At 31.4% G+C, this 26264-nt stretch overlaps 4 protein-coding genes across 4 annotated transcripts; 2 read left to right on the top strand and 2 right to left on the bottom strand.

The window, feature by feature from the left end:
* Positions 1 to 1096: 1096 nt before the first annotated feature.
* On the top strand, positions 1097 to 2143 carry LOTGIDRAFT_127250 (hypothetical protein; the record flags this gene model as incomplete). The annotated part of the gene is made up of 1 exon (XM_009063389.1): positions 1097 to 2143. One exon carries the CDS (start codon positions 1097 to 1099, stop codon positions 2141 to 2143), a length of 1047 nt encoding a protein of 348 aa, XP_009061637.1.
* A 1706-nt stretch (positions 2144 to 3849) lies between these two features.
* Positions 3850 to 8450, bottom strand: LOTGIDRAFT_219936 (hypothetical protein; the record flags this gene model as incomplete). Its single annotated transcript, XM_009063388.1, has 9 exons — positions 8162 to 8450; positions 7744 to 7918; positions 7154 to 7313; positions 6705 to 6810; positions 6141 to 6270; positions 5537 to 5652; positions 5012 to 5100; positions 4402 to 4500; positions 3850 to 4008 (listed from the first exon to the last, which is right to left on the bottom strand). Exons 2-9 carry the CDS (start codon positions 7890 to 7892, stop codon positions 3850 to 3852), a joined length of 1008 nt encoding a protein of 335 aa, XP_009061636.1. The 5' UTR covers positions 7893 to 7918; positions 8162 to 8450.
* A 229-nt stretch (positions 8451 to 8679) lies between these two features.
* On the top strand, positions 8680 to 17676 carry LOTGIDRAFT_234975 (hypothetical protein; the record flags this gene model as incomplete). The annotated part of the gene is made up of 13 exons (XM_009063387.1): positions 8680 to 8796; positions 10559 to 10612; positions 10917 to 11069; positions 11494 to 11732; positions 12089 to 12183; positions 12725 to 13297; positions 13771 to 13903; positions 14511 to 14579; positions 14832 to 14928; positions 15187 to 15229; positions 15375 to 15532; positions 15929 to 16006; positions 16347 to 17676. The coding sequence occupies 13 exons, from the start codon at positions 8680 to 8682 to the stop codon at positions 16482 to 16484; spliced, it is 1947 nt and encodes a 648-aa protein (XP_009061635.1). The 3' UTR covers positions 16485 to 17676.
* A 2275-nt stretch (positions 17677 to 19951) lies between these two features.
* LOTGIDRAFT_234974 (hypothetical protein) lies at positions 19952 to 25990 on the bottom strand. The gene is made up of 12 exons (XM_009063386.1): positions 25823 to 25990; positions 25276 to 25415; positions 24733 to 24839; positions 24462 to 24553; positions 23835 to 23918; positions 23311 to 23435; positions 22871 to 22916; positions 22346 to 22640; positions 21823 to 21920; positions 21345 to 21447; positions 20533 to 20619; positions 19952 to 20157 (listed from the first exon to the last, which is right to left on the bottom strand). The coding sequence occupies exons 1-12, from the start codon at positions 25927 to 25929 to the stop codon at positions 20074 to 20076; spliced, it is 1368 nt and encodes a 455-aa protein (XP_009061634.1). The 5' UTR covers positions 25930 to 25990; the 3' UTR covers positions 19952 to 20073.
* Positions 25991 to 26264: the final 274 nt, after the last annotated feature.

Genomic DNA, 26264 nt, shown 5'->3' with positions numbered 1-26264 from the left:
TATAATCATTGTGTAATTATCGCTTGTTGATTACAAGTTAGCACCTGTCAACATCGTTAGAATACCACCTGACCTTTCCACAATATTGGAATACCTTACTTTTGGACCTTACTAAATTGATTTCCAGTTTCTGACACTAAATTAAAATATTGAATAACTTATGTTCCAGAATCACATGATCAGTAAATATTTCACAAGCTGACATTGATGTTAATCATAACTTTTTTATTGATTTGTATCAATAAGTGATATCGGAGATGAATGTGATTTTTTAATGTATCTATCAAGTGGTCAAATTGACATTGGAATCAGATTTTCTTCAGTAGAAAGACATGGACAGTTTTTACAGAAAATTCTTGTTTTCTTCATTGGTTGAATGTACATACACAACAACAAAAATTCAGACAATTGGAGTAACATTTGTGCACCTATAAGAGTAACCAACAGAATCATTAGTTGGGAGAAATGTACAGTATCTAAAATTGTTTACGTGAAGTATAACAAGTTACATGTTTTGAATACCAGTTAAAAGTGGTTTTCATAGGCTTTGTGAATTTCATGATCTACGTCAAAGACTAGAAAGTACATTTTATTAAAGAGTTTAAATCGATCAGCTTTGGTAAATTCATGAAAATATCATAAAATTTGAAATTTTCAAACAATTTGATAACTTCTATAAAGTTATCTATCAGAGATAAAAGTTAAAAAAGTTGTAATAAAAATCTTCAGAACTGATGGATAATAACTGGACCAGAACAACTGATATTGCAAATGATAAATATATATGATGAATTATGATAAGTAGACAGAACATTGTATGCAGATGAATATCTTAATAACATGACTATATGTTACTATACTCAGAAATCTCAATCAAGAAACAAATGTGTAATCAACGTTAAAATGTGTGATTTCAGTCCGAAAATTCCCTAAAGAGAAACAAATTTGTTATCAATATCAAAAAAAAATATCAAGAAACAAAAACCAAAAATGTGCTTTTTTTAGTTGGGAAATTTAAATCAACGTCAAAATGGAAGAGGATTTACTTCTGTCGTTAAACTTTGAAAACATGTCACTTGACGACTTGCAGAAAAATATGAAAGTGTACGTCAATTTTTCACAAGATTTTGACGAAACAGAATTTGATATTTTACGAGATAAACGTTGGCAGATTGGTATTATAATACTTTATGTGATAGTGATAGTATTTGGTTTTATTGGTAATTTATTAGTAGTAATAGTCATTGGGCGATATAAACAATTACATACAGTCACTAATATCTTTATAGTTAATCTAGCATTGGCAGATATAGCCCTGTGTCTTTTTAATCTACCGTTTCAATTACATTATCAAATCAAAGACTATTGGTCTTTTGGTCGAGTACTGTGTCATGTGATCAACCCTACGTTTGGAGTGCCTGTATTTGTTTCGAGTCTTTCTATCCTGGCTATAGCCGTGGATCGTTTTATATTAATAGTATATCCCTTTAAACCTCGTATGACAAACTTTCAAGCAATGGTATTGGTTGTTATCATCACAGTGGTGACCATTGTTTTGGCTATTCCATTAATGGTGTTTACGGAATTGGACGTCATCAACGAACCTGCGATTCAGCTTTTTAAAGTTTATTGCGTTGAAAAATGGCATATTCGTTCCAAAAGAATTTATGCTGTTACTGTTTTCATTCTTCAATTTGTGATACCCTTAATTTTAACGACAATATTCTACAGTCTAATTTGCATAGTGTTGAAAAATAGACCAATCAAAAAACATGAAACAAGACGGAACCGACGAACAAATAAAATTCTCATTTCTGTTGTTCTGACCTTCACCTTGTGTTGGTTGCCATGGAATATTTTCAGCCTTTTTACCGAGTTTGTGCCAAATGGCATTCCAATTAAATATTTTAGATTAACTGATCTACTGATAAAGATATTTGCCATGAGTTCTGCCTGTATTAATCCATTTCTATATGGATGGTTAAATGACAGTTTTCGAAAGGAGTTTGGGAAACTTTTGTTCAGTGGCTGGAAAAAGGTGAATCATAATGGACATGAGTTTTCACGTACCACAGGCTTTAACAATACCATGGAATTAGGAACACCAATAAAACGAAGACTTTGTTCTGATGACGAGGAATAACAAATTTAAGAAGTTTTCTGTATTGCCAAAACTGGTTTACAATCGTTAAAAGTGACACCAGAGAGTGTATTCTGAAATTTTCTTTTCTGCCTGGTTAAATAATTATCTAAATTTTTATAATTCCATTTTCTAATCTTCAATTACACTTGTCACCAAATTTACAATATTTCATCCATTATATTCTTCTTTAAAAAGTAGAATTTTTAAAAATTTTGCACTAAGAGTTTTTTTGGAACTCATAGCAATTTTCTTGAAAACCTCCTTATAACAATTTGACAGACTAAAATAGAAACTCAATTAGAGCACTTCATGTACTTTCACTTCATTTTTTTACAAATTTGCAATAGCGTGACAAAAATATCAATCTTGTCATGATAAATACAGAAAGTGTTTGACATCTCCTCAAAAAGGCAAGAATATTCAACTATTCTAATTCCTTGTAGACCATATCTTAAAAAAGGAGAAATAAACAAATTAATGATCATGTCTTTGTATATAAACCATTTTGTTGATTTTATAAAATCTTTATCAATTTTTTTTTTAAAGTTTTTTCTCATTTGTAAATTGAGAGTTTTATTAAACACTATTAAAAAAAAAAAAATGATGTTTTCAAAAAATATTGATCCTTGTCCCAAATAGCGTGAATCGACTATTTATAGAATTTTATGGCCATTGCATGTCTACTAAGAACACTTACAGGAACTACAGATGTTGTACAGGAAATTTAAATCGTGTCAATAAAATATTTAAATGTACTGGATACACTAATTCCACAAAACTAGATTCTGCAGACATTAAATGGAGAACCTGAAGAATATCTGAAATTGCCATTTCAATAATCATCATTTTCTTCACTGTTTTAAGAGAGCAAGAATTTTGTTGAGGCTGGGGAAGGCAATACAATTCACTTGAAAAACTGAACATACACAGAAATAAAACATTCTTTACACATAAACTTGACAGAAGAACATAGAAACCTATTGAACTAATTAGTTGGTAATTAGTCTATAATCAACAACAATGTATTGATGAGTTGTACTTATTTCAGTTTATGTAAGTACTACACAACTTTTGAACCATATTACACGGTTAAAAGGATGTTAGACAAGACAAGTGGTTCAAGACTAACTGCACACAATAACCATGATCAATATATTTTGCTTGTACTCAAAATCTATACACTTGTCTTCAAATGCTGTTTTCAATAAATGTTGAGTGTTGTTCATTGAAGTTATGTGATAAAAAAGTCTTATTTTCTTATAAACATGTTAAGGTACAAGTACTTCATGTTAAACAGTTTTATATATAAATATAGTTTATAAGGTCCCTAATTGAGACATATCCAAAGCATATCTTGTAAAGAACTGAACAAGTCAAATTTTTTTTTAAAGGTGATGGAATGTTATTATGTTTCTGTATAGAAATTTATGTTTTTTTAAATGCCTAACCACTTGATCTTATCTCAAAAGATATAATTTGCTTGTGTTAAGCTTTGATGCTAAGATAATATTGCCCCTGTGTACAAGTACAATGTAAATGCCAAGAATGGAAACAGTGTGAAAAACTATTTGACATCCCTCTAGTTTATATTGAATTCTTCCACACATGCATACTTTTTATCAAAATGAAACTGTTTAATATGTATGATTGGAAGAGCTTATTTCTAAAATGTGATGGTGTTGTTTGTTGCTGGTGAATGCAGAGTGTTATGGAGGTTTATGGATAAAGTAAAAGGCACCTACCTTTGGTTCTGGAATGCGAGAAAGTTCTGCTAAATTATGACATAATTTTAAATGTTTAAATTGATAAGGATTATTTCGGTTGTCTTCAAATGCTCTCATAATTTTATCACTCATCCATTCCACCTAAAAATTAAAAAATTAGAAAGAAAATTACGATCTTGATTCAAAATACTGATGAAAATTTGCACATTGATGAACATAACGAGACAGCCATTTTGTTTTGGAATTTAACTCCTCAACAAAAAGTTTTATACACATAGCAAGTTGTAAGACCTGAAGACGAAATGTTTGGAGGTCATAATATGTATTTTAATCATAGTTCCAATAGCAATCAGAACACATGCTACATGCAGAATAAAAACTTTGACGCCAAAACATTCTTGACAATGCTGAGCATGAAATTTGGCATTTTTTATCCAAGAATAAACTAGACCTGTGATTCACTTTTATATTGGAAGTCATTTCAAGGTTTCTATTTCATCTTTTGTCTGATAATTTATAATAAGAAAGACACACCTGTGACTTGGCAAATTCTATAACATTAAAACTAACATTATTTAATAAAGCTAGAGAATAGGTTGATAGACCAGATTCTGTACTTCTCCACATCTGATCCTAAAATAATATACAACATAACAAAATATATCTATGCACAGTGATTCAGATTAAACACGCCAAGTTAGGTGCTACTGAACCCCTGTAAATTTTAGGGGCCACAAATGTGCTAAATTAACATAATTCAGACATTACAATAACTAAATGGTGCCCAATACATCTGTATTCAGATACAGGTTCATACAAGGCATAACATAGAAAATATCAGTAGGCAAAATGTTATTCTAATTTAAGCAATCTGTCACACAGGAAGTCTTGCATTGTGGTTATTACCATTTTTAACTACCCAAATGTTTAAATCGTACCCTAATAACCACAAATATTTTTGCTTGACAAAACAAAGGTGAGTCGATCTTTTACTGTTCTTGTTTATTCAAAGGTGTCAGTATAGAGTCTTGAAACTTATTTATCTGAAGGTGTCTTCTGAAAACTCAGCTCAACTCAACTCATATCAAAGAATTTACACTTTTCATTGAGAATTCTTGATTCAAGGGAAGTAACTACAACTTACTAATAACTGCGCCAATTCCAGCATTCGACCTGCTGTATCCATAGCAACTAAAACGTTACCATCATTTCGCATTGTTTGTAATATTGTGGCTGGAAAAAATCAGATTCAAGATAAATATTCCTAGTACATAATGAATGAGTTAATACACAAATCATTTTAATTGTTGTTCTTATAGGGTGACAGTGTCGTTCTCAAGCAGGGAAACCAATTTATATCCAGGGTACACTGATGTACACAGAAAAAACAATAACCTTTTAATGCAATGTGTTTAAAATCAATGATCTACTGCTGGAGAATGACTCTCTTTGAATTAAAAGTATATATGCAGGGATATTGGGTGCTGTGGTTCGTCGACACTGGTTTTTGAGAGTCAACAAGAATCAAGCTATCTCTATGTATAAAGATGATTTTTGAATATTGACTGCCATTTTTAGGTTTTTCAGACTATGCCAATAATCATCAAGGGGCCTAATATCTATTACTAGAAAGATTCATGCTTAGAATGATAAAATATAAAAATCTTACTCATGAGTTGTTCATCACGTAGACGACGTCTAGACTGTGTATAACTAGCGTTATAACTGTCTGTTATCATTAACGATGGTCTATTAAACATCTCTAATGAACAACCATTTAAATGTCTAAAAAACAGAAATTAAATTTTTTGAAACCATGGTCTCGAGCAGCTTTAGACTATATCAAAATGTTAAAATATATGCAGAGACAGAGCTTGTCAAAAATCTTACGGTTCAATTTTGCAGTTGATGCTAGGACTAGAAGCTTTATTCTTTAAATCTAAGCATATAATGATTTAGTCTTGCGTTCATTTGAAGAAAATTGAATTTAAATTCAGTTTCATCATTCAATCTTAGTTAATTAAGTTATTGTCAGAGAGACTCATTAACCAAAATACATGTGCAACAAGAAACTAACAAAATATAACAAGTGAAATTCATGCAAAAAATTCTTTTAAATTGATTATTCAAATTATTGGCCCTTATTTCCAGGCCATTTATCCTGATTCCTTACCCATGCTAAGCTAAATACATGAATTCTATTGCATTTAAACTATCAAACAGGTAAGCACAGCTTAGATCTTCTATTGTAACTAGAGGTAGATAACTCTTACCTTTCTTTTTTATGATTATAATCAATAGCATAAACTATTTCTTCTTCTCCATCTTTTACTATCTTCCATATCGTACCTCCTATCATGTGACCAGCAGGTAGTGGTGTAATCTGTAACCCATGTCCTTTACCTAAATATTAAATCGTTATCAGAATTGGAAATGTTATTCTAGGAGAAAATCAGAATTTAATTATTCAAGTTGAATACATAGTACTAAAAGTCAAATAACAAGATGTGTGTTCTCGAGAAACCAAAAGTGACAAAACTCTGATCTTGATATTTATAAACTACAAGTACAAGGTTACAAATCATATCAATGATTGTCAAAGATTGAAATAAAGAAAAAATATAAATAACTTGCCAAGTTGAATTTTGTTGTTGAAAAAGTATACGCAGTTAATCTAAAGTTTTATACTTGTATAAGCTTACAATATAATGAGACACCGCTTAATAATCAAACAGAGCTCCATCGAATGGTAAAATGTCAACATAACAGGCTAAGTAAAAGTTAATGGAATAATGTACAATAAACCATGAAAAAGGAAAACCAAATTTGAACCAAACCTTTCAATGTGACAGTCTGAGAATATTTTAATTGTGTTATTTTATCAAATGCCATATCAACATCATCTAACGTAAATATATCAAAATCAGACGTATTGTGTCGACTCTGAAACAGAAATAATCATTTTTATTAATACAATCTGAAACAGAAATAATCATTTTTATTAATACAATCTGAAACAGAAATAATCATTTTTATTAATACAATCTGAAACAGAAATAATCATTTTTATTAATACAATCTGGAGCAGAACAGTAGGAAGTAAAACTGAACAATCAGAGACACTTTTAATGAACCTTGTAACATGAGTTATTTGATGGCAATGTCATCAAGTACTTAATTTGCAATTCTGACAAAATCATGGCCACAGAGTTATATGGGCTTTATTCACAATTGAGAAAATTTCTTAACCAAAATTTCATAGAATATAAGCATGTTTGATGCCTACCTGAAAGAGATCATACATAAACATTTGTCCCATCTTATAGACTGGTATAGTAGAATATATAGGACATGACAGTCCACACTTTCCTATCAGATACGGTAGAGCACCCAGGTGAATATTATCAGGATATGATAGTAAGACAGCATCAATCTGATGAATATGTCTGAAAAAATATACCAAGATTTAATTATTTATTAAAAATAATCATATAAACAATAATGCCAGGAAGTTTGGCAAAGGACCAGCTGGAATAAAAGATCCTTGCTAACCTAAGTTGTTATCCATGCAAAACATGGTTGTTTGTTTCTTTTATTTTGCTGACACGTTTTTGAAATAAAATCCTCAAGGAGAGCTGGTTTGAAAATAGAAGTTACTTTTCCAATTAACTACAGTACGAGCACAGTAAGTAAATTATAAGTTAGAGAAGTGAAAATGAAACCCTTGTAAAAAGTATCAATCAAGGTTTTAAATGCTTTGAAAAAGTTGCAACATTCAAGCTTCTAAATAGTGACAACATAAATTCAAACCCTGGTTTAATCACACATGTTTATTACAAAACTCCCTTCCTTGAATAAGTTTCAACTTTCTGTTACCTTTTTAATTCTTTCAACATGGACATATCAAAATTTTCATTCCATCCGCAATCCAACAGAAATCTAAATTCATCCACTTGTAATAAATAACATGGTGGAGATTCATCATTGGCTCCCGAAAATACATGTAGTTTGATAATCGACGTCATCTTTTATCTTAAATGTTTTACTGATTCTACAAAACAAGATAATAAACATTTTTCTGTAGTCATGGATTTTACATTATGTTACTGGTCCATCATTGATAAACATAGTCACTGACAAGTGATCATAGCCATGGCCATGATTTTGTTTCTGTTTTAGTGCATTGAAGACTGAAGCTGCTCTGCAAAAAATGGTCTGTACTAACAATATCCACATCTAAATTGACACACAACTCACTGAGCACTGCCCTGAGTACCAAATCCAAGTAACCTACCAAGAAGCATGAGTGATTTGGAGATTTCACACATCAATTTGAAAAAGAAAAAGCGACTCTTTAATCAATCAAGTTTAAATAACTTCATTTTCAATTAATAATAAGATAAAAGTCAAGACAAAAATTTCATCAAGAAAAATGATATCTATGTATGATCTCGAATGCCAAAATATAGATCAAGCAGAAAGTCGAAAGTAAGAGAATCAGATGGAAAATACTCTTACAAATGATAAGAAATCGTTGAGCAGCATTATACATGAAAATTCTAAATGAAAACAACTACATGTTCATGTCTTAGGAAGCCGCCATTTTACGAAGGGATGCTACTCTTGGGATTTCCCCTAACAAAAAGGGGAATCCCACAATTTAGCATTATGAAAACTGCGTTTATGACAAACGAGACTATGATCACATGATCAAAATGTTTATGAAAACCTGTTGCGTCTTTAAACTCCACAACTGAAAACCATGACTCAGAAACGAATTTTACTGCTTTTTCATTAAATTCAGGCTAAATTATGGAACTATTGTTTCTTTCCACCATTGTGGCTATTTTGTGTAGCCTTTTCGTGTTCAGTTTGAAGTATTTATCACTATTGAGATGGATAAGTGGTCGTGCTTATGTTTTCAGCAAGGTAAACTGTTTTTTATTTTTTGAAAAAAAAAATGTTTTTCAGTGATCTGATGCCGTGATGGAGCAGAATATTGTAGCAAAAGTCACTTTGTATCTTGGCAAAGAGCTTTGTCCCTTTGAAGGAAGGGATACAGCCATCTGAATAGGAGTGAATATTTGCTTTCGGTATTTCACTTCAACTTGGCATCCAGTTCTCCTACAATTCAATGAAAACAGTAGGCCTTTAGGAATGAATATGATTGAAATGTTAACAGTTGCATCTTTGATCAATTATCCATTAAACAAAACTAACTCATCACATTGAAATATGATAACATTGGAGCTTTCACCAGTCATGTATTTGAACTTGATTCTGAAATTCACATGAATGAAAACCAGGAATAGAGTGGATTAGCTATTGAGTGAGATTTCTATCAAAGAATAATGTACAAAAGTTTCCTTTGAATATCTTTTGGATAATCTTTTTTAAACTGAGCATTATAGTAGCTCTGATAAAACTATTGATTATGTACAGTACATATGCAAACGTTTAAAATGAGAGTTCCTGATATGATATTTCTAATGAGTTGAAACAACAGCTGTTGTTACTGTTTGATATATCACATTTATAATTTATAAATACTTTCAATTATATACATCTGTCGTATTTGAGATATTTCTTTTTAATAAATTGCAGTTGAACAAATGGTTCTTTTACATACTTTTGCAATGTTGCAATTTACAAATGTTTTTGTATAATTTTTGAATAAATAAAACTTGATAATTTGTCCGTGCATCAGAATTATTTTGCTAGGGTCAAAAATGTTGAGACAGAACTAAAATAAAGGATTGTTGTTACTCAAAAGTTTAATTGTGGTTTGCAGAGGGCTTCTTCTCAATGTCAAGCTTTCACGAACTTCGTCTTACAACTTAACCTCAATAGCTTTCTTTCTTTTTTCACAGATACTTGTAAATACAATCATTTGATTGTATACAAAGGAATAAGACAATTAGAGACCTTAATCTTTCAGAGGATAAAAAGTTGGCAAAACTCAATTGCATAGAAGTACCGGTATCAATTTTCCTTGTGCCATATTTTGCTTGCCATCCTTCCGTAAATTTCATTTAAATAGGAAGAAATATCTTTAGAAATATCTTTAGAAATTCAAATAATTAACCGTGCCAGTATTTTTGAAAATTATCAAACATACAATTTGTATAATGTAACAGCTTTATCACAGATTATGAATTAAAAGCTATTAGATATGAATGAATAATGTTATAAATGCTATTTGTAAATAAGGATAGGATATTTAATATCATTCTCAAACAGAAATAAAATACTGACATATTTCATATCTTTCAGCTGCACTCAGTAAAAATCTTTCACAACTGGTTTGTCTAGGCCCCTGGTTCCCAACCTGTGGTGTTTTCACCCCCTAGATGTGGGAGACTAGGGTGTCAGGGGTGTGACCAACTAGTACAGGAGAAGAATCTATTTTGAATTGAGAGAGCACCTCACATCATCACATGCTGGAAATGTGGATGATACAAACTTTTGGGGTTGTGAAAGGTCCAGATGATTGCTCCAGAGGGGTGTAACCGGGCTGAAAATGTGGATGATACAAACTTTTGGGGGTGTAAAAGGTCCAGGTGATTGCTCCAGGGGTGTGAAGGTTGTAAAATGTTGGGAACCACCGGACTAGACTAATCAAAAAAGTGTTTCAACAGATTTTATGTCTATCATCTGTTTATGATTTTAAGAAAGAAAATTTTTATTACAGAATGAAGATAGATTAACGTCAAATGAAGTTCTTCATTTACTCAAATATTCCAAGGTAAGAAACCAGGCATAGTCAATGATATATATATTTACAAACCTTTATATTTCTAAACAACAACTAGAACACTCTGCAATCTTTCCTCTGTGGGATTGCGCAATAAACACACAATTGTACATTATCAGTTAACATTTCAAGTGAAAAAACCTTATAATTGAAATTGAATATGGATTATAGTCAACTTGGTCCCTTTAAAAGGAATAAAGTTGTTTGTCTGCTTTAACTGTTGGTAGATCTCATTTTCAACTACTTTGTATTTTTTGTCAGAATTAGCCTAGATAGTTTTTTTTATTATTTCCAGCCATTTCCAGTGGGATGTCAGAAAGGCTGGAAAATAGATAGTTTTGCTCATGGTCATCGTGTGTGGTTCCATTTTCTCACCAAACCAAACAATGATTCCTTGATCAATCTCAAAGTTCATGCTGCTTATAGTAAAGTTAGAGCTTCCTCACAGGTATATAAAATTTCTTATCTTGAAACAATATTTCAAATTAAGATACAGATCTAAATGTTGGTATTATTTTCTGTAGGTAAATACAAATTAGGCTCATGGTCATACAAGGCACACAAGAAACCATTTAGATCTTCTTTTATTGAAATTGAAGACTAAAGAAAGGGGCTGAAGAAAATGCTATTGAACAAGGCCTGTTCATCTCAATGGTTTCAAGTCTATTGTTCTTCGTGGTTGACAATCACGCATGTACCTTAATAAAGTCAATAATAGGAGAAATATAGGATTTAAAACTTGAATAACAGGAAGAAGGCCTAAGAACAAATCCTTGTGTTCTGTGTACTGCTTGGTTTTAGGTTGTCTTCTGTCTTTAGGTCATAAGGTTAGGTAGAAATAAAGGATTCATACCTTTTATTTTGAATTTCAGTATGTCTTACAGTTATTACGTGATATATCCCTGACGTGTGAATGGAAGCCAGGTGTTATAGCCACATCTTATGTTTTAACCCACAAAGTATCACCTGATTCCCCCAGTAAATCTAGGTCCTTACCACATGTACATAGAGATATAATCAAGGAGGAGAGGGTATTCCGCAGACCAGCATGGTTCCAACAGACTTCCTGGCAGTCTTTAGTAACTCAGACAGTAACTGAGGAATATATTAGGTAAAAACAATCTGATTCTGGATCTACTCAGTCCCTCAGACAGTGATATATAGGTGTGATTTCTGGATAGGACCAAAAATCACTTTATGTGGGCTTAATTCAACCCATCATGGATTTGATGTTTTTTTTAGAATTTTTCGCATTGATAAAAGCTCAACTTGATATAAAGTATAGTATTTATACAAAGCTTAACCATAAAGTCCATAAAGACAACGCCAGATATTCTATGTTGTCCCTGAGTCACACATTGTACCACAATGCAGGGGTATGCCTTTCCCTTATTCGTTCAAATCATTAAGTATAATTTCTGTAAGAATGTGGAACATGTGATTCATGACACAACTTCTTGTTTTCAGATATTCAAATAAAGAAGAAAATGGTTGCTGCTGGTTATTTCAAATCAATGAAGCTGCTGGCAAATGGACATTTTTTCTTGCTCAGCCTGTGGAAGGTTGGTTTGGTCGGTATCGTTTTATTATCTCCCTTTCTGTCTATAATTAGATTCCAAACGGCATGAAAGGTTATGGGGTAATGTTGACGGTACTTTTTTCTACTTATTTCTATGTCTCTATTCCTTATTCTTTCTTTGGCCAAAAACGAGGGTTCTTTTTTCCTAAATTCGTTTTAGAACACAGCTCCGCATATTTGTTTTTTTTTTCTGTGGGTAACTTCACTCTTTTTGGAATTATATATCTTAGAACCTTGACTCTTGTAGATATGGCTGCATTTGGCAATCATGTTTACCCCTGGTGAAAGTAAAATGAATGCCTTAAATATGGATAATCATTGGTGACATTGATGACATAAACTGAGGCTTTCAAGATGAATTTAGTTGAATAGATATGTAGATATGAGATATAATTTCAAACAACCATTTGGTTACTGGTGAATACTTCCATAAAATTTCATGAAATTTTGAGTTTATGAATTCTTGGTAGCAGACATCTTGCAGTGAGAAACAACTGTTTTGAATGGTAATTTATCTATTACAGAAACAGATCAGTGTATGTTGACCGTTGTCAGCCATTGTGGTGGACATGATCACGAGAGATCTCGCAGTTATCCTGCTAAAAATCTCTTGGCGTTAGAAGATTTCTTAGTGTATCGTAAATTAGTGGCGACACCTTTGTCTTCCATGACATTACCTAGTCATTCACAAGTTATTACTGCTACAGAACTAAATGGAACATTGGAACAAGTTGATGGAGGAAAACGGAATCCAACCAAGTTTTTGACCCGTGTTCGTTCATTTATATCTCAAGGAAGTTCCAGCAGACCATATGACATGCAAAAATCTGAATTAAAACGTTATAATTCGATATTGAAATATCGCACTCAAACTTCACGTCAAGATGAGGGAGGTAGCGATCAAACTAAAGAACAAAAAATAATACACAGATCAAAGAGTGTTGAGGGAACTAATGAACTGGGTGATCAAGACTCGCTTGATAGTAATACAGATCAACCAGACTCCTTTGATGAAAATTTCACCACACCTACTCATCAGAAAAAAGACCAATCATTGAAAAGATCATCTTCTTATCCGTTAGTCAGAACACCTTCAGGTAAAAAACTAAATTCTGTTATACAAACTAACTTTCTAGTGTATGAATTGACCTTGCAGTCAAGTTGGGTTCTAGTATTGACATGCAGGAGTCATAATCCTTAAACCTTTCTACCTTCAAGACTGCTGTATTAGCCACAAAGTGACATGATGTATGCCCCAGTGGCCATTTCTAATTACTTTATGTCACTTAGTGGTAACATTATACACATTTCATTATTATTGAATGAGTTCAGGGTATATGATGTTATATTTCATTTACACTAATAACTCACACAAGAACTACGCTAAAGCTAATCAGTTTTTATAATGGTCTTGAATTAGTTACAACTCAACTTTGGTAGACTAGTCTGAAATGAAAAGTTTTTCGCAAAAGTTTTATATACATGTATCAGCAAAATATTGTATTGTTTGTGTTAAATTCTGTTGCATCTAGTCAAGGTTTTTTTTAAAGAATTGGTTTGTTTATTATAGATCCAAATGAAGCTAAGTATAAAACATTAGCTAACCATGCTGCAGGAGAATTATTAGCTGAGGCTTTAAAAGCTTCCAATATAGAACTTGATAAATCTGCTGAAGAACAGGCTGAATCATCTAATGGTTGGCTGTAAGTTTTGATGTTTTTTCTAACCTTGAGCCCTGATTTATAACCTTTCATAGTCTTTGAATACCCAGTAGTACCTCAGGTTAGGATTCAGCAACCTTGAAGTTGTAAGTCAAGTTCGTGTCTTTGGAATTTTGTTTACCAAGTCACACCAGTCAGTAAAGTAGCTTGAAGGGGGGACATGAAAAAATACCCTGTCAAAAATTTTAAATGAATAAGCTTATGCCAGTGCACATTCCTTGTCTTCATTGGCTCAAACAGTTGCATGAAAGTCTTATGTGTAACCCAGTGGCCATGAAAGTCTTATGGGTAACCCAGTGACCATGAAAGTCTTATGAGTAACCCAGTGACCATGAAAGTCTTATGAGTAACCTAGTGACCATGAAAGTCTTATGAGTAACCCAGTGACCATGAAAGTCTTATGAGTAACCTAGTGACCATGAAAGTCTTATAAGTATCCCAGTGGCCATGAAAGTCTTATGTGTAACCCAGTGGCCATGAAAGTCTTATGGGTAACCCAGTGACAATGAAAGTCTTATGTTTAACCCAGTGGCCATGAAAGTCTTATGGGTAACCCAGTGGCCAATGTAACTTATGTTTATATTTGTAGTTTTACTGGTATAGAAAATGATGTTGTTATATTAAGAAAGGTTTTTAAAGACAATTCTACTGCTCAGTGGTAATCTATTTTTGTACACTTTATAATACCAAATGTTAGATTTACTTTTTTTTGTAATTTGATGAATTGCTTGGACTAACAGTATTTTCTTGCAATTTTTTGATAAATTTACATAGCTTTATATCAAGAAAGATTTTTAGATCAAATTGATAGAAATCAAAGTTAAAATTAATGTTATTTTGGCTCTATCCTGATAAGGTCTGTTTCAAAAACTAGAAACCTCAAGTATATTGACTATGTTTATTTTTCCAGTTATTTAGGTAAAGGACTAGTTCAAGCTCCACCTAAAACAGTTTGGGAAAACCTAAAAAATCCAAGAACTAGATTTACATACGATGAAACTTTAAAGGTAAGTTTTTTAACATATGTTTTAACACAGAATTGCTGCACTGTCTTTTATTTTTTTTACCATGAGAGGCCTGTAAAATTGTGGGAATTACCGTAGTAAAAATTAAAAAATGAACATTTGTTAAGACCCATGTGTACAAGTTTATTGGGTGAATTGAATAAATTTTTCTCTAGACATACAATTTTAGATTAAATACATACACAGCCTTAAAAATCAATATCAGCCCATTTGATTATACAACTTCTCTTTGTTTTTCAGAAAGTAGATATTTTAGAAACAGTTTCAGACAGAATGAAAATAGGTTAGTATTTAAATTAGATCAATTGGTCTATTATCATACTTATTTCCTAAAGTAAAATTCATCTATCCCACTTTCACTTCCAACCAAAACTTTTCAGATTAATAGTGTTGAAAGTATTATAAATCTATGTTTATATTTCTTACAGTGTATCAATACCATGAATTACAACAGTTGTTGCGAAAAGATTGTTGTGAAATAGTTTTATTACAAAGTGAAAGAATAGAAGGAGAAAAATATATTTTATCTTACCAGTCTGTCGATTATAAATTAGATAAACCTACTGATAACTGTACTAAACCTAAGGTAGGTTATCAAATAAATGTACTAAACCTAAGGTAGATTATCCGATAACTGTACTGAACCTAAACTTTAGGTAGGTTAAACCTATGGAATAAGATAAACCTACAGATAACTGCACTAAACCTAAGGTGAGATAAACCTACAGATAACTGTAATAAACCTTATGTAGGTTAAACCTAGCTAAATTGAGTTAGGAAATTAGTGTCAAATGTTAAAGATGGTCTCTTTGCTGACTGTATGTATTCTTTTGTGTCATAAAGTCAAATTCTGTTGAAATGAGTGTCACAGGATGTTTTATGTACAAGATTCTCTACATGCAGACTGCATGGCATTGTCTCTATACTTTAATCAAATTAACTGAATTTCCATGTAACATGCTATTCTATATTGTAATTTTAGTTATTATCAAGTGGTTGGATAATAGAACCAGCACGAAAAGAAAAGAGAATTTATTCCATTGTAACTTATCTCATGCAGGTAGGATCATATTCCAACTTTTCTACTACCTTATTCTTGATTTTAAGTGTTAGAGTAGTAATTCAAAGTAAAAGTCTGAAATGTACAATATTTTTAACTCCTACTCTATTTAATAAGATACCTTTTAGGTATTAGATACTCTGCAGGTTACTACACTAGCCATCCATGATCTGATGACATTCTTCTTATAACTGTGTTCTGTAGAATTTTGGAGAATGTAAGAAACTGAAATCCTGATAAGTTTTATGTTTATCTATTACCAAAACACATTACTTTGTATGTGAAAAAAAATTTAGAGAATCTAGTAAACTTAAATCCTGATTCTGTTTATCTATTATAGATGGACTTTGGGCCGAAGAAAGCCAATTCTGAAAAATATCCATTTGAAGAGATGATTAGTAAACAACCATCTAGTATATTTTATTTACAACAATATTTACATCCCGCTGTATTATTAGCACGACAGAAAACTCTCTGATATCTTCACCTTGTTCTATGACAACAATATTTACATCCTGCTGTATTATTAGCACGACAGAAAACTCTCTGATATCTTCACCTTGTTCTATGACAACAATATTTACATCCTGCTGTATTATTAGCACGACAGAAAACTCTCTGATATCTTCACCTTGTTCTGTGACAACAATATTTACATCCTGCTGTATTATTAGCATGACAAAAAACTCTCAGATATCTTCACCATGTTCTGTGACAACAATATTTACATCCTGCTGTATTATTAGCACGACAGAAAACTTTCAGATATCTTCACTGTGTTCTGTGACAACAATATTTACATCCTGCTGTATTATTAGCACGACAGAAAACTCTCTGATATCTTCACTGTGTTCTGTGACAACCATATTTACATCCTGCTGTATTATTGGTAGGTAGAAAACTCTGATATCAGTTATCAGTTTTATGCACAGGTATACATTAATCAGTTGTCTTCTCATATATCTTTGTTAAGAATTACAATATAAAGTGTATTAGAAACTAAGGGTTTAAGATACGTTATCTGAAGATTTATGTTTCTAGTAAACCACATGGTTATCACTTTGATTTGAAATTAAATTTTATATTCAAACTGTAGCTGCTTGATAGGGCCCTTATACTCGAAAACTCAGTCATCTGATCATGATTTTAAATTTACTTTTATAATCAAATTGAGATCACTGTATTTTCTTAGAATCTGGATTCGTAGTCTAGTTTTCGAGAATAAGTTCCAATTTTCATGTCCACATCAAAGTTTGTGGGACTTTTTCAAAGTTATGTAATTTCTTTTTTTCCAAAAATTGTCTCAAATATAATTGATAGCAGTTTCTGTGAAGTGAAAAGTTCCAGTACATTGACTACAATACTCAAATGTATATATATCAAATACTTTCTAGTTATCTTAGCTTTATAAGTTTATTTATTTACATGGATTTATAGGGAAATCCAATACCTATGCTGATATCCATGTATTTCCAATTGTAGCTCTTCCATTTCCTCTGTAAATATTTACAAATGGTAAATGATTTTTAATTGAATGTATGTAAATATTTACAATGGAAAGTTAATTTAATGTGCATTCATGTAAATACTTACTTTGGATGGTTAATTTTAGGACATACATGTTGATTTTACATTGGAACGTTCATTTTAAGATAATTATGTAAATATTTACAATGGAAGGTTGATTTTAAGTTTAATACATGTAAATATTTACAATGGAAAGTTGATTTTAAGATTATTATGTAAATATTTACAATGGAAAGTTGATTTTATGGTACATACATGTAAATGTTTACAATTGAAGGAGGGTTTTTGAAAGAAATTAATGTAAATATTTTTGTAAGGTAATTACATGTAAATATTTACATTGCAGGGTTGATTTTAAGGTGATATGTAAATATTTACATTAAAAGGTTGATTTTAAGATGAATACATGTAAATATTTACAGTAGGTTGATTTTACTGTGAAATATAATTATTTTTGAGGAATCTTATTGAGTTGAGATCATTTCATGCTGCAGATCTTTTTTCGGATAAATGAGGACAGCTATATTGGAAATGAGGGTTAACTCTCCAAAATTGTACTCTAGACTAAGTCATCTATACATTTTGAATGGGTCATGAATTATTCAGGATCTTAAGTGAAAATATCACCTAGCATTCAAGCTGCATGCAAGTTTTTATAACTGTGATATTTCAATAAAGCTTATGTATCCATGCTTCCAATTATTGTTCTTAATTTGACCATTTTCTGTTATATTTTTATTGATTTTTTTTCCTTTATATTAAATCATTATTTTGTAAGTATTTTTATGTCTTATTTGAGCTTTCATTGCTGATATTCATACTATATTGCCTATTTCTTTCTTATCTTTGATGTTTTAAATATTTCATGATTTTTTCAGAGCTGCATAGTTCATAAACCATTTCTAGATATTATAAATTTCCAGCATTTAGAAACAAACAAACCTTTAATAATCTTGAAAAACTTTGTTCCACATCATATGTCCTAGCATTTAGTGTTTTAGTTTTTAAACTTATCTACTGATTTTTTTGGTGTTGTAGATTATGATTGTTAGTATTTTACCTCTTTTATATTTCTTTATTACACTCATCCTTTTTGGTTAAAAACTTTGTGTACATACTCAATTGATACCATCAAACATTAGTATAATGTTTAGTTTGTTAGAAAGTGTAAGATGCATCAGTTACTGGTAAACATTGAAAATCTAGTTGGTTCCACCAGGTCAAACTGGTCCCCCTATTATATTGTCTTAATTTGGGTGACTTTTCTATTGAGAAGCAATCAATTATCAGGCTGAATTTATATTTCTTTAAAATATGCACAATTTTGTATGAGTCATCTCATGTCCTGAGTATTGCATTTTCTAGTCTGAACACACAGTGCTTATTTCTAGATATTTCGTGATGTGCAATTTTTGTTGTTGTTGATGTGTCCTTGTATATAACTATTACATCTATTATACTTTCTCTTGTTGATGAGATAAATTCATATGTACCCCAGAACTTCAAATTATCTTATCAAAACACTGCATTTTATTATTAGATATGCACAAAAAATGTTCTGTCCTTTAACCATTGTTAAGAATCTGAGTAATTTTCATGCATTTCTGGCATAAAAATGTGGATATTGATAAGTGATCAGGGTAATATTGGATGTAAATCAATACCATGGAAATCATTTTGTTTGTTTATTGGTTCATTGCTCATTTTGCTCCTTTATGGTATATTTCAAAGAGGTCGGAGAATTGCTTGACTAGAAAATAAATGTTTTTTAATAGATTGGAGAGAAATAAAATCAAATTCCTTAAAATTATTATAGAAGATCTCATTTGTCTAATTGTTCAGTTTGTAACAGGGTATATATTATCAATGTTATATCTATTTGTATTAAAACCCTGTATTAAAGGGTATTATTATTCTAGTGCCTTATAAGTGTATTAAATATTTTTGATACTGCTGATACTACTTGTGTTTTGAATTGAAAGATTTATACTGCAGCTCTGTATAAGGACATCTGCTTTGCAGCAATGATAATGGGGTGGCTATCAAAGGACAAAAATCTGTACTAACATATGAGCAGTTTATCACTTAAAATGCTTAACTGTGTACCAATGTATCTATATTTATTGCAAGTGAAGGATGTGGTTTTTGAATACTTTTGGGTTGGAGAGATGCTGCTTTAGTTAATTCTGATTTCACAAAAATCATATGACCAAAAGTTATTGCCAGTAAATTTTTGCACTCACAGTAAATTTGAAAAATATAACTTTTGTGAAAGGAGCCGTCCCTTTTTTGCGTTTTCGCCCCCTGTTGGGAAACATCTTTGGAAAAACCAACAAAATCATGTAAAACTATGACAACCTCAACAATAATGGACAATACTGAACTGAAATCACGTGAGGTGACAAGAAAAAACATAAATTAATATTTTCCACTTTTAATGATCATGAATGAACAACAGCATCAATTTATTAAATAATTTGATGTTTAAAATGGGAACAATTTCTGAAAGCACCAGAAAGTTAAAATAAAACACAATGTAATCAAGGTGTAATTGTAGTGAAAGTTAATAAATATCCACCAGTTCCTGACATTCGAACTACCGGATGGGTTCTTTGTGGCAATACCTAAAATAATAAATATTAATTACTTGAATATTAATATAAACAGTGCTTTTATGGCCAGAGTGGAATATTTTGATGTTCCACATTGGTTTTTCACTGAATGGCAGTGTATAAGAACAGTTTGTAGCTAGTTGGATTTTTGTCTGCTAAATGATTAAGCGCAGTGGGTTCGAATGCTTTATTCTTCCTTAAGGTAAAAAATTCTGATGCGACTGATAGTTGCCCCCTTGCCGATTTCAACCCCTTGCACCAAGAGCAACAATTAATCTAAGGATCTCTAGAACTGAAAATAGCTGTAGTAATTAATCTCTGCTCATGCTTAATAAATGTAATACGATGAATAATTTGCTGAATTTGATTGTAAGAACTTATAATTACCTGATATTCACGGTACCATGTTTCTGTGATGTGTAAGTTAACTCCCTTACCACTACCTTTTAACTTCATATAACAATCTAATAAAGGCTGTAAAAACAGATATTATATAATACAGTAAGTTCACTGCTAAGTTAGGGCTGGGCTATATACTGGTATCACAATAAATATCGGTATAGGAACATATATTGTTAGTAATATCGCATGATTAAAAAATACCGAAATATTGGTTTAGTGTGATATTGATAGTTATGATATATAGTCAAATATTTGTACAGATAGTAATTTGTTTAAAACAGATATTTTTTACATGATATTCAAGACTAGGATGTTTTTATGATTAATTGTTTTTCTTCCATTTAAAATTTTTAGATGTAGAAACAACAACATTTTGTATCAAAAATAGTAAAAACCATACTTAATAAATATCGTGATATATCTCCATATCGTGGTACATATTGCTTAATATTGTGATATCAACTTGAACCAATATCGTTCAGTGCCAAGTTCAAATCCTTTATTAGCACTACTCTGGTACTAACAGTCACCACAAGATTATACGTGTACTACCCAAATGGCAGAAAAATATCATGGTAGCGTTAACAATGTGAACAATTTCTTATCCAACCAATATGGGAAAAGGTCAAGGGCAATAACTCACAAACAGTTCATGTAACAATCACAAAAGCAATATCAATTCACATAATTGGGACTATCTAGCAGGCTGCGCAATGATTTTTGCATGACTATTAAACACAGGGGTGACGACAATATATTTCTAGGTAAAGATATATATGTATACAAAGAATACTAACCTCTATATGTTGTGAATAAACTACAACTGGACGTGAAGGATTAATAAATTCTAACATTCTCATTAATAATGGTGTAGGGTGAAATTTACTGGATATAATTAACCTAAATAAACAAAATAGAAATTATCTACAATCTCTAATGGTCAGTAGGTGATCTGACATTGTCTCTAAATGACAGGAGGCTGAATCTTGAAAGCATTGGCATCAGAATTTTCCTTAACTTGTATGTATTTAATCCAAATGTCAATCCAAATAGCTACCAACTGAGCTATAACACTGCCACATAGAGTAAGGGTCTTCTCAATTAGGACATGTGGGTTTCACTTTGCTGAATAAGCCAGACAAAAATCTTAATTTACATTCAAAATCAACCACAAACCATTTTCCTTAATGGTAAAATTCTTTACATTTTCCGCTTAAGTTTTTAAACTTTGTATATAAGTTATGACAACAATTAACATGCAAATTATTTACTTACGCATCTAAATTTTTATCTAATAATATTTTCTGAGCTTTTTTTCTTTTGACAGAATTTTTCAACCTCACTTGTCTGTCTGCTTCTAATTCTTCTGGTGTCTGAAAATATTGAAACAAAACAGGAATCTGCCAAAAATACCAAAGAAGCATGTGATCTAAAGGAAGCTGGGTTGAAAAATGAGATACCGAGAGTTCTGGAGGAACAAATTTGATAGATGTAAAGGAAATGAGTTTGTCAGTTTGTTCATTTATCTCATGTATATGTGTCCATTAGATTAGTTTTGAGTCTTTGTACTTAAGAATATTCTCCATGTGAATTCCTTGCTCCTGTTTAGTGACTTCGCTTACTTGCTTATTCGCTTAAGTCCAATTTAGAAATTGAGCACTCATTTCCAATAACGCTATTCTGCTGAGGATTGTTTATCCAAAACATGTGTCAGCAACATCAGATAACCTCTAGACAGTGATTCCCAAGAATTTTCTCTATGTGTTCTAATTAGAAAGTATGTAGCAAATGTCAATACCTTAATCTTTTTTTCTTCACGTTTTCGTTTTCTTTTACTAGGTTGAGATTCTGTAGATTCTACTGATTCTGATTTCAGTGTGTCAGTTCCATTAGCTGATTGGTTGTCATCAGTTGGTAGGTTACAAGGTGTTTCGTAATCCATCTTCATTGATGATGTGGAGGTGGCCATATTGGATTGGTCCATTGTGTCATCTTTATTATAGTCTGACTCTAATGTACCCAGTTGCTCTATGCCGTAATGATAGTGACTCTCTAATGACTCTTCAGATAAATCATAATATTTCAAACAATCTCTGAAATGAAAATAAATTTGTTGACGTGAGTAATATATTCAAATGGATCATCTAATCATCTAATTCAAATTTTGTTCCTTTTTTTTTTCTTATATTTTGGTTCACCACTGTAATGTAACAATGACGCTATTCTTAACCAATCAAAGTTTGTCATGTAGGACCAGTTTCTAAATAACACCTAACCTACTGTTGTTAGTTATATTATACTAATTGCTGTTAAAGAAACTTACTTTAAGAATATGTTATCTGGTATCATCTGTACAACTGCTCCGGTACCTTTAAACATCATAATAACATTGTTACTTACACAATTTCAATTAAATATTACAATAATTTGGATAAAACAACTTTTCATATGAAATTATAGACAAAATAAACAGGGTTACAGGAATAATCAACAGCTTATATCAATCTGTCACCCTACTTTATTAGATTCAAATTATAATTCTGTTACACAATACTAAGACCATGCAGGGTCAGATGAGAATAGTATTCTCAAAAAGGCAAAAAAAAAATCTTTGATCATGTTGTTGCATGTAAAGTGTTTTCTGTTGCTCGACTTTTGTTAATCATTTTATGCACAAGCAAAATAACAACATTATCATTGAAATATTGTCAGATATATTCAAGTATGTCTAAGAATATATTTTAAAAAAATTGAAAAATTTACCTCCTAATTGGTCTAAAACAGCAGCTACCAGTAAACCTTTATATGTATCTATAATACCAATATGGCTACCACGAATTATATTAGCAAACGCTAAAATCTGAGAAAATGTATCAACTCTCATATACCTACAAAACAAAGATAAAAAAATATGTTATAATTCTTTTTGAATAGATAATGGTGCTTCCAATCCCATGATGCCTTTTTCGTCATAAGGTTGAACACTTACCTGGGTCAAGGGCATCCAAAACACCAGAATTTTTCTTTTCTTGAATGGCACTACTACTCAAAGAAATACTGCCAATAACAAAGAAATTATTTTTGCCATTAAGGTAAAAAAAATTTCTATTGAACTTTCCTGGCTACTGTGAGGTAAATGGCAATCTCTGTAGGTATTGAGAGAGACCCTAGTATTATGACTTTATCACTAGGCTAACAATTGTCAACTGTAAAATTTGAAAAGAAATCAGATATAAACCAGTATATTTGTTTAAATGTAACTTACATATCAAACAGTATTCACTTACCCAATATCAGCTGGTGAATTTCTATAAAACATTTCAAATACTAATCTGGTTGTTGGTTTTAAAACTCTGATCACAGCTACATGTCTACAGTAAACAAATAATATACACATATTCAGTTGTCTATGTTATTTAAATATTGACCAAGGTTAACATTCTCTTACTCGGGATGGGAAAAACAAATACGGTGGTCGACGAAAACGGAGGGCAAATTGAACTCAGGTTGAAATAGGTAAGTTGCCTTGATATTGCTCTTTGGCATACTATTTTGTTTGGGGCAGTACTTGTACAATTTTTATTCTATAACTTTCATACTTTCAGGGTTGGATAACGACATCTTGATGTATATCTGTGAGAATCAGTTTACCAACAGCTGAGATACCCATCGAACTTTGGGACGTTTATTTTGGGACACCCGTTATAAGAAGAAGAAAACCAATATTCATACACTAACCATGCTATACAAAAGACAACAGGCCCCAGATGACAAAATACTTAAACTTTGGAATGCCAATAACGCTAAGATATTTATGACGGCACAATTGCAAAAATTCCAATTGAATATCACTCAAAGCTAAGTGAGCAATATCAGCAGTTCTGAAAGATGTACTGACACAAATGATAATTTACTTTTCTTTTTTCTTCTTGATGTATTTTTCTTGTGAAAATTCTGTTTTATTTTGAAATGTCTGACTATTTTCTATTAATTTATCAACTATCTCCTGAAATATAAAATGTAAAATGATATGATTCAGGGAGGCTCAAATGTTAGATATTATCCTGCAATTTGTTTTCATTCTGTAAGAATAATAAAGTTGCTGTGACAATATTCAAGTAGTTGTATTTCATGATGGAACAGAGATCATAATAAGAAATATTGCATAAAAACTAAACTAAATACCTCTCCTGATATTCCAGCTTCCTTCATTTTTAATATTTCATCCTGTTTGATTCTTTGATTTTCATCAGATTCTGTTAGATCTTTATTACTTCTATCAGAACTACAAGCTGTGAAAAATATATAAGATATATTTCTGTTAACTAATTTGAATATTTCACTGAAATGAAATGAAACTTTTACATAAAACTTTGAACTTAGACTATAGGCAAAAATAAACTACATTTGTTAGGCATAAGAAAACTGGTTACTATACTTTAAAACTGATATCATTAATATTAAGGCTATTACACTAAACTTGTTTTTATGTCTATGTTAGAGGTGCTATGAATTTCAATTTTAACATATGAACCTTATGCTTTCTGGTACCTTAACTACTAAACTTGTAGGCTTATCATTCAGGGATCTAATCAGCATATTACCATTCAGATTGTAAGTTGAAAGCAAATGCAGAACTCTTGTAAGGCCAAATGCCTGAAGACCCTTTGCCTGTATGGCTTTTTCATTATCATTATCTTGATAATTTTCGTCTTTAAGATACTGTACCTTGGACATCCATGGGTTGAACATCCTGTGTTGGTTTATCAATTGGAACTAACTTCTCATCTTCTATCAGTAGCTGTGTTCCGAATTCCTTTCCAATAATACCATTTAAATTAAACCTGACTTTACCCATTCGTATCACACTTAAAAACAGAATCAGACGAATAACAAAACACAATTTCAGTCACAATACATAGTTATTTGGCTTTTATCTATTGTCTGACCACAATCTTTGCAGCCAAAGAAGCGCATTTTGCTAACCATTTAAGAAAGTCTAAGCCCTTTAAATGAGGCCCGCAGCTAGCCCATAACCCTTGTCTGCTTTAAATTACTTATCAAAATCCGCTTTACATTGACAAAGTCACAAAGTGTACAATTACAAGTGTAAAATTACAAATTGAGGCCTTTGATTTAATCTAATGATAAATACCAGGCATGTGCCGTCTGCTACTCCACATTCTCACTCATTCCTTTTACCAAGCAAGTTGGACAATAGGCAAATCACAGACACCAACTGTAAGAACCGAAGAAAGACACAAAATTAGCTTACTTGTCTTTTTTCACGATGACAGATTTATAATCCTCAGATTTCTGTAGGATCACCCTAGTGCCTTCTTGAATTCCCGTTTTAGACGTTGTTTGTGGATCCGACAGCATGTTTATCTTCAATTTTCTATTTTGAAATAATTCAGAAATTTCTCAAAACTTTCCGGCTTTGCATCATCGTTAAATAGAGTTATTTCCCTTGGTTTACGATCGAAACCCTTGTAGCAGTATTTGTCAGAAAAAGACTCAAACGAACGATTTGAGTGCTTAAGTTCAATTTTAGCTTATAAAAGAGAAAGTGGTGTTGGGCTAATTAGAGGATTCCATAAATCTATTTGGAATGAGAAGAATATGAATGGCCCAAACCATTGATCGAGTTAGACCTACATTGCCATTGTTGTACCTGTTATATACCTGTTCTCCGGTCTGTTTGTAAGCACAACGAC

This window comes from Lottia gigantea, assembly GCF_000327385.1.
Source record: "Lottia gigantea unplaced genomic scaffold LOTGIsca_57, whole genome shotgun sequence".
Classification (NCBI taxonomy): Eukaryota; Metazoa; Mollusca; class Gastropoda; family Lottiidae; genus Lottia; species Lottia gigantea.
This window is presented reverse-complemented; position numbering and strand designations above follow the sequence as displayed.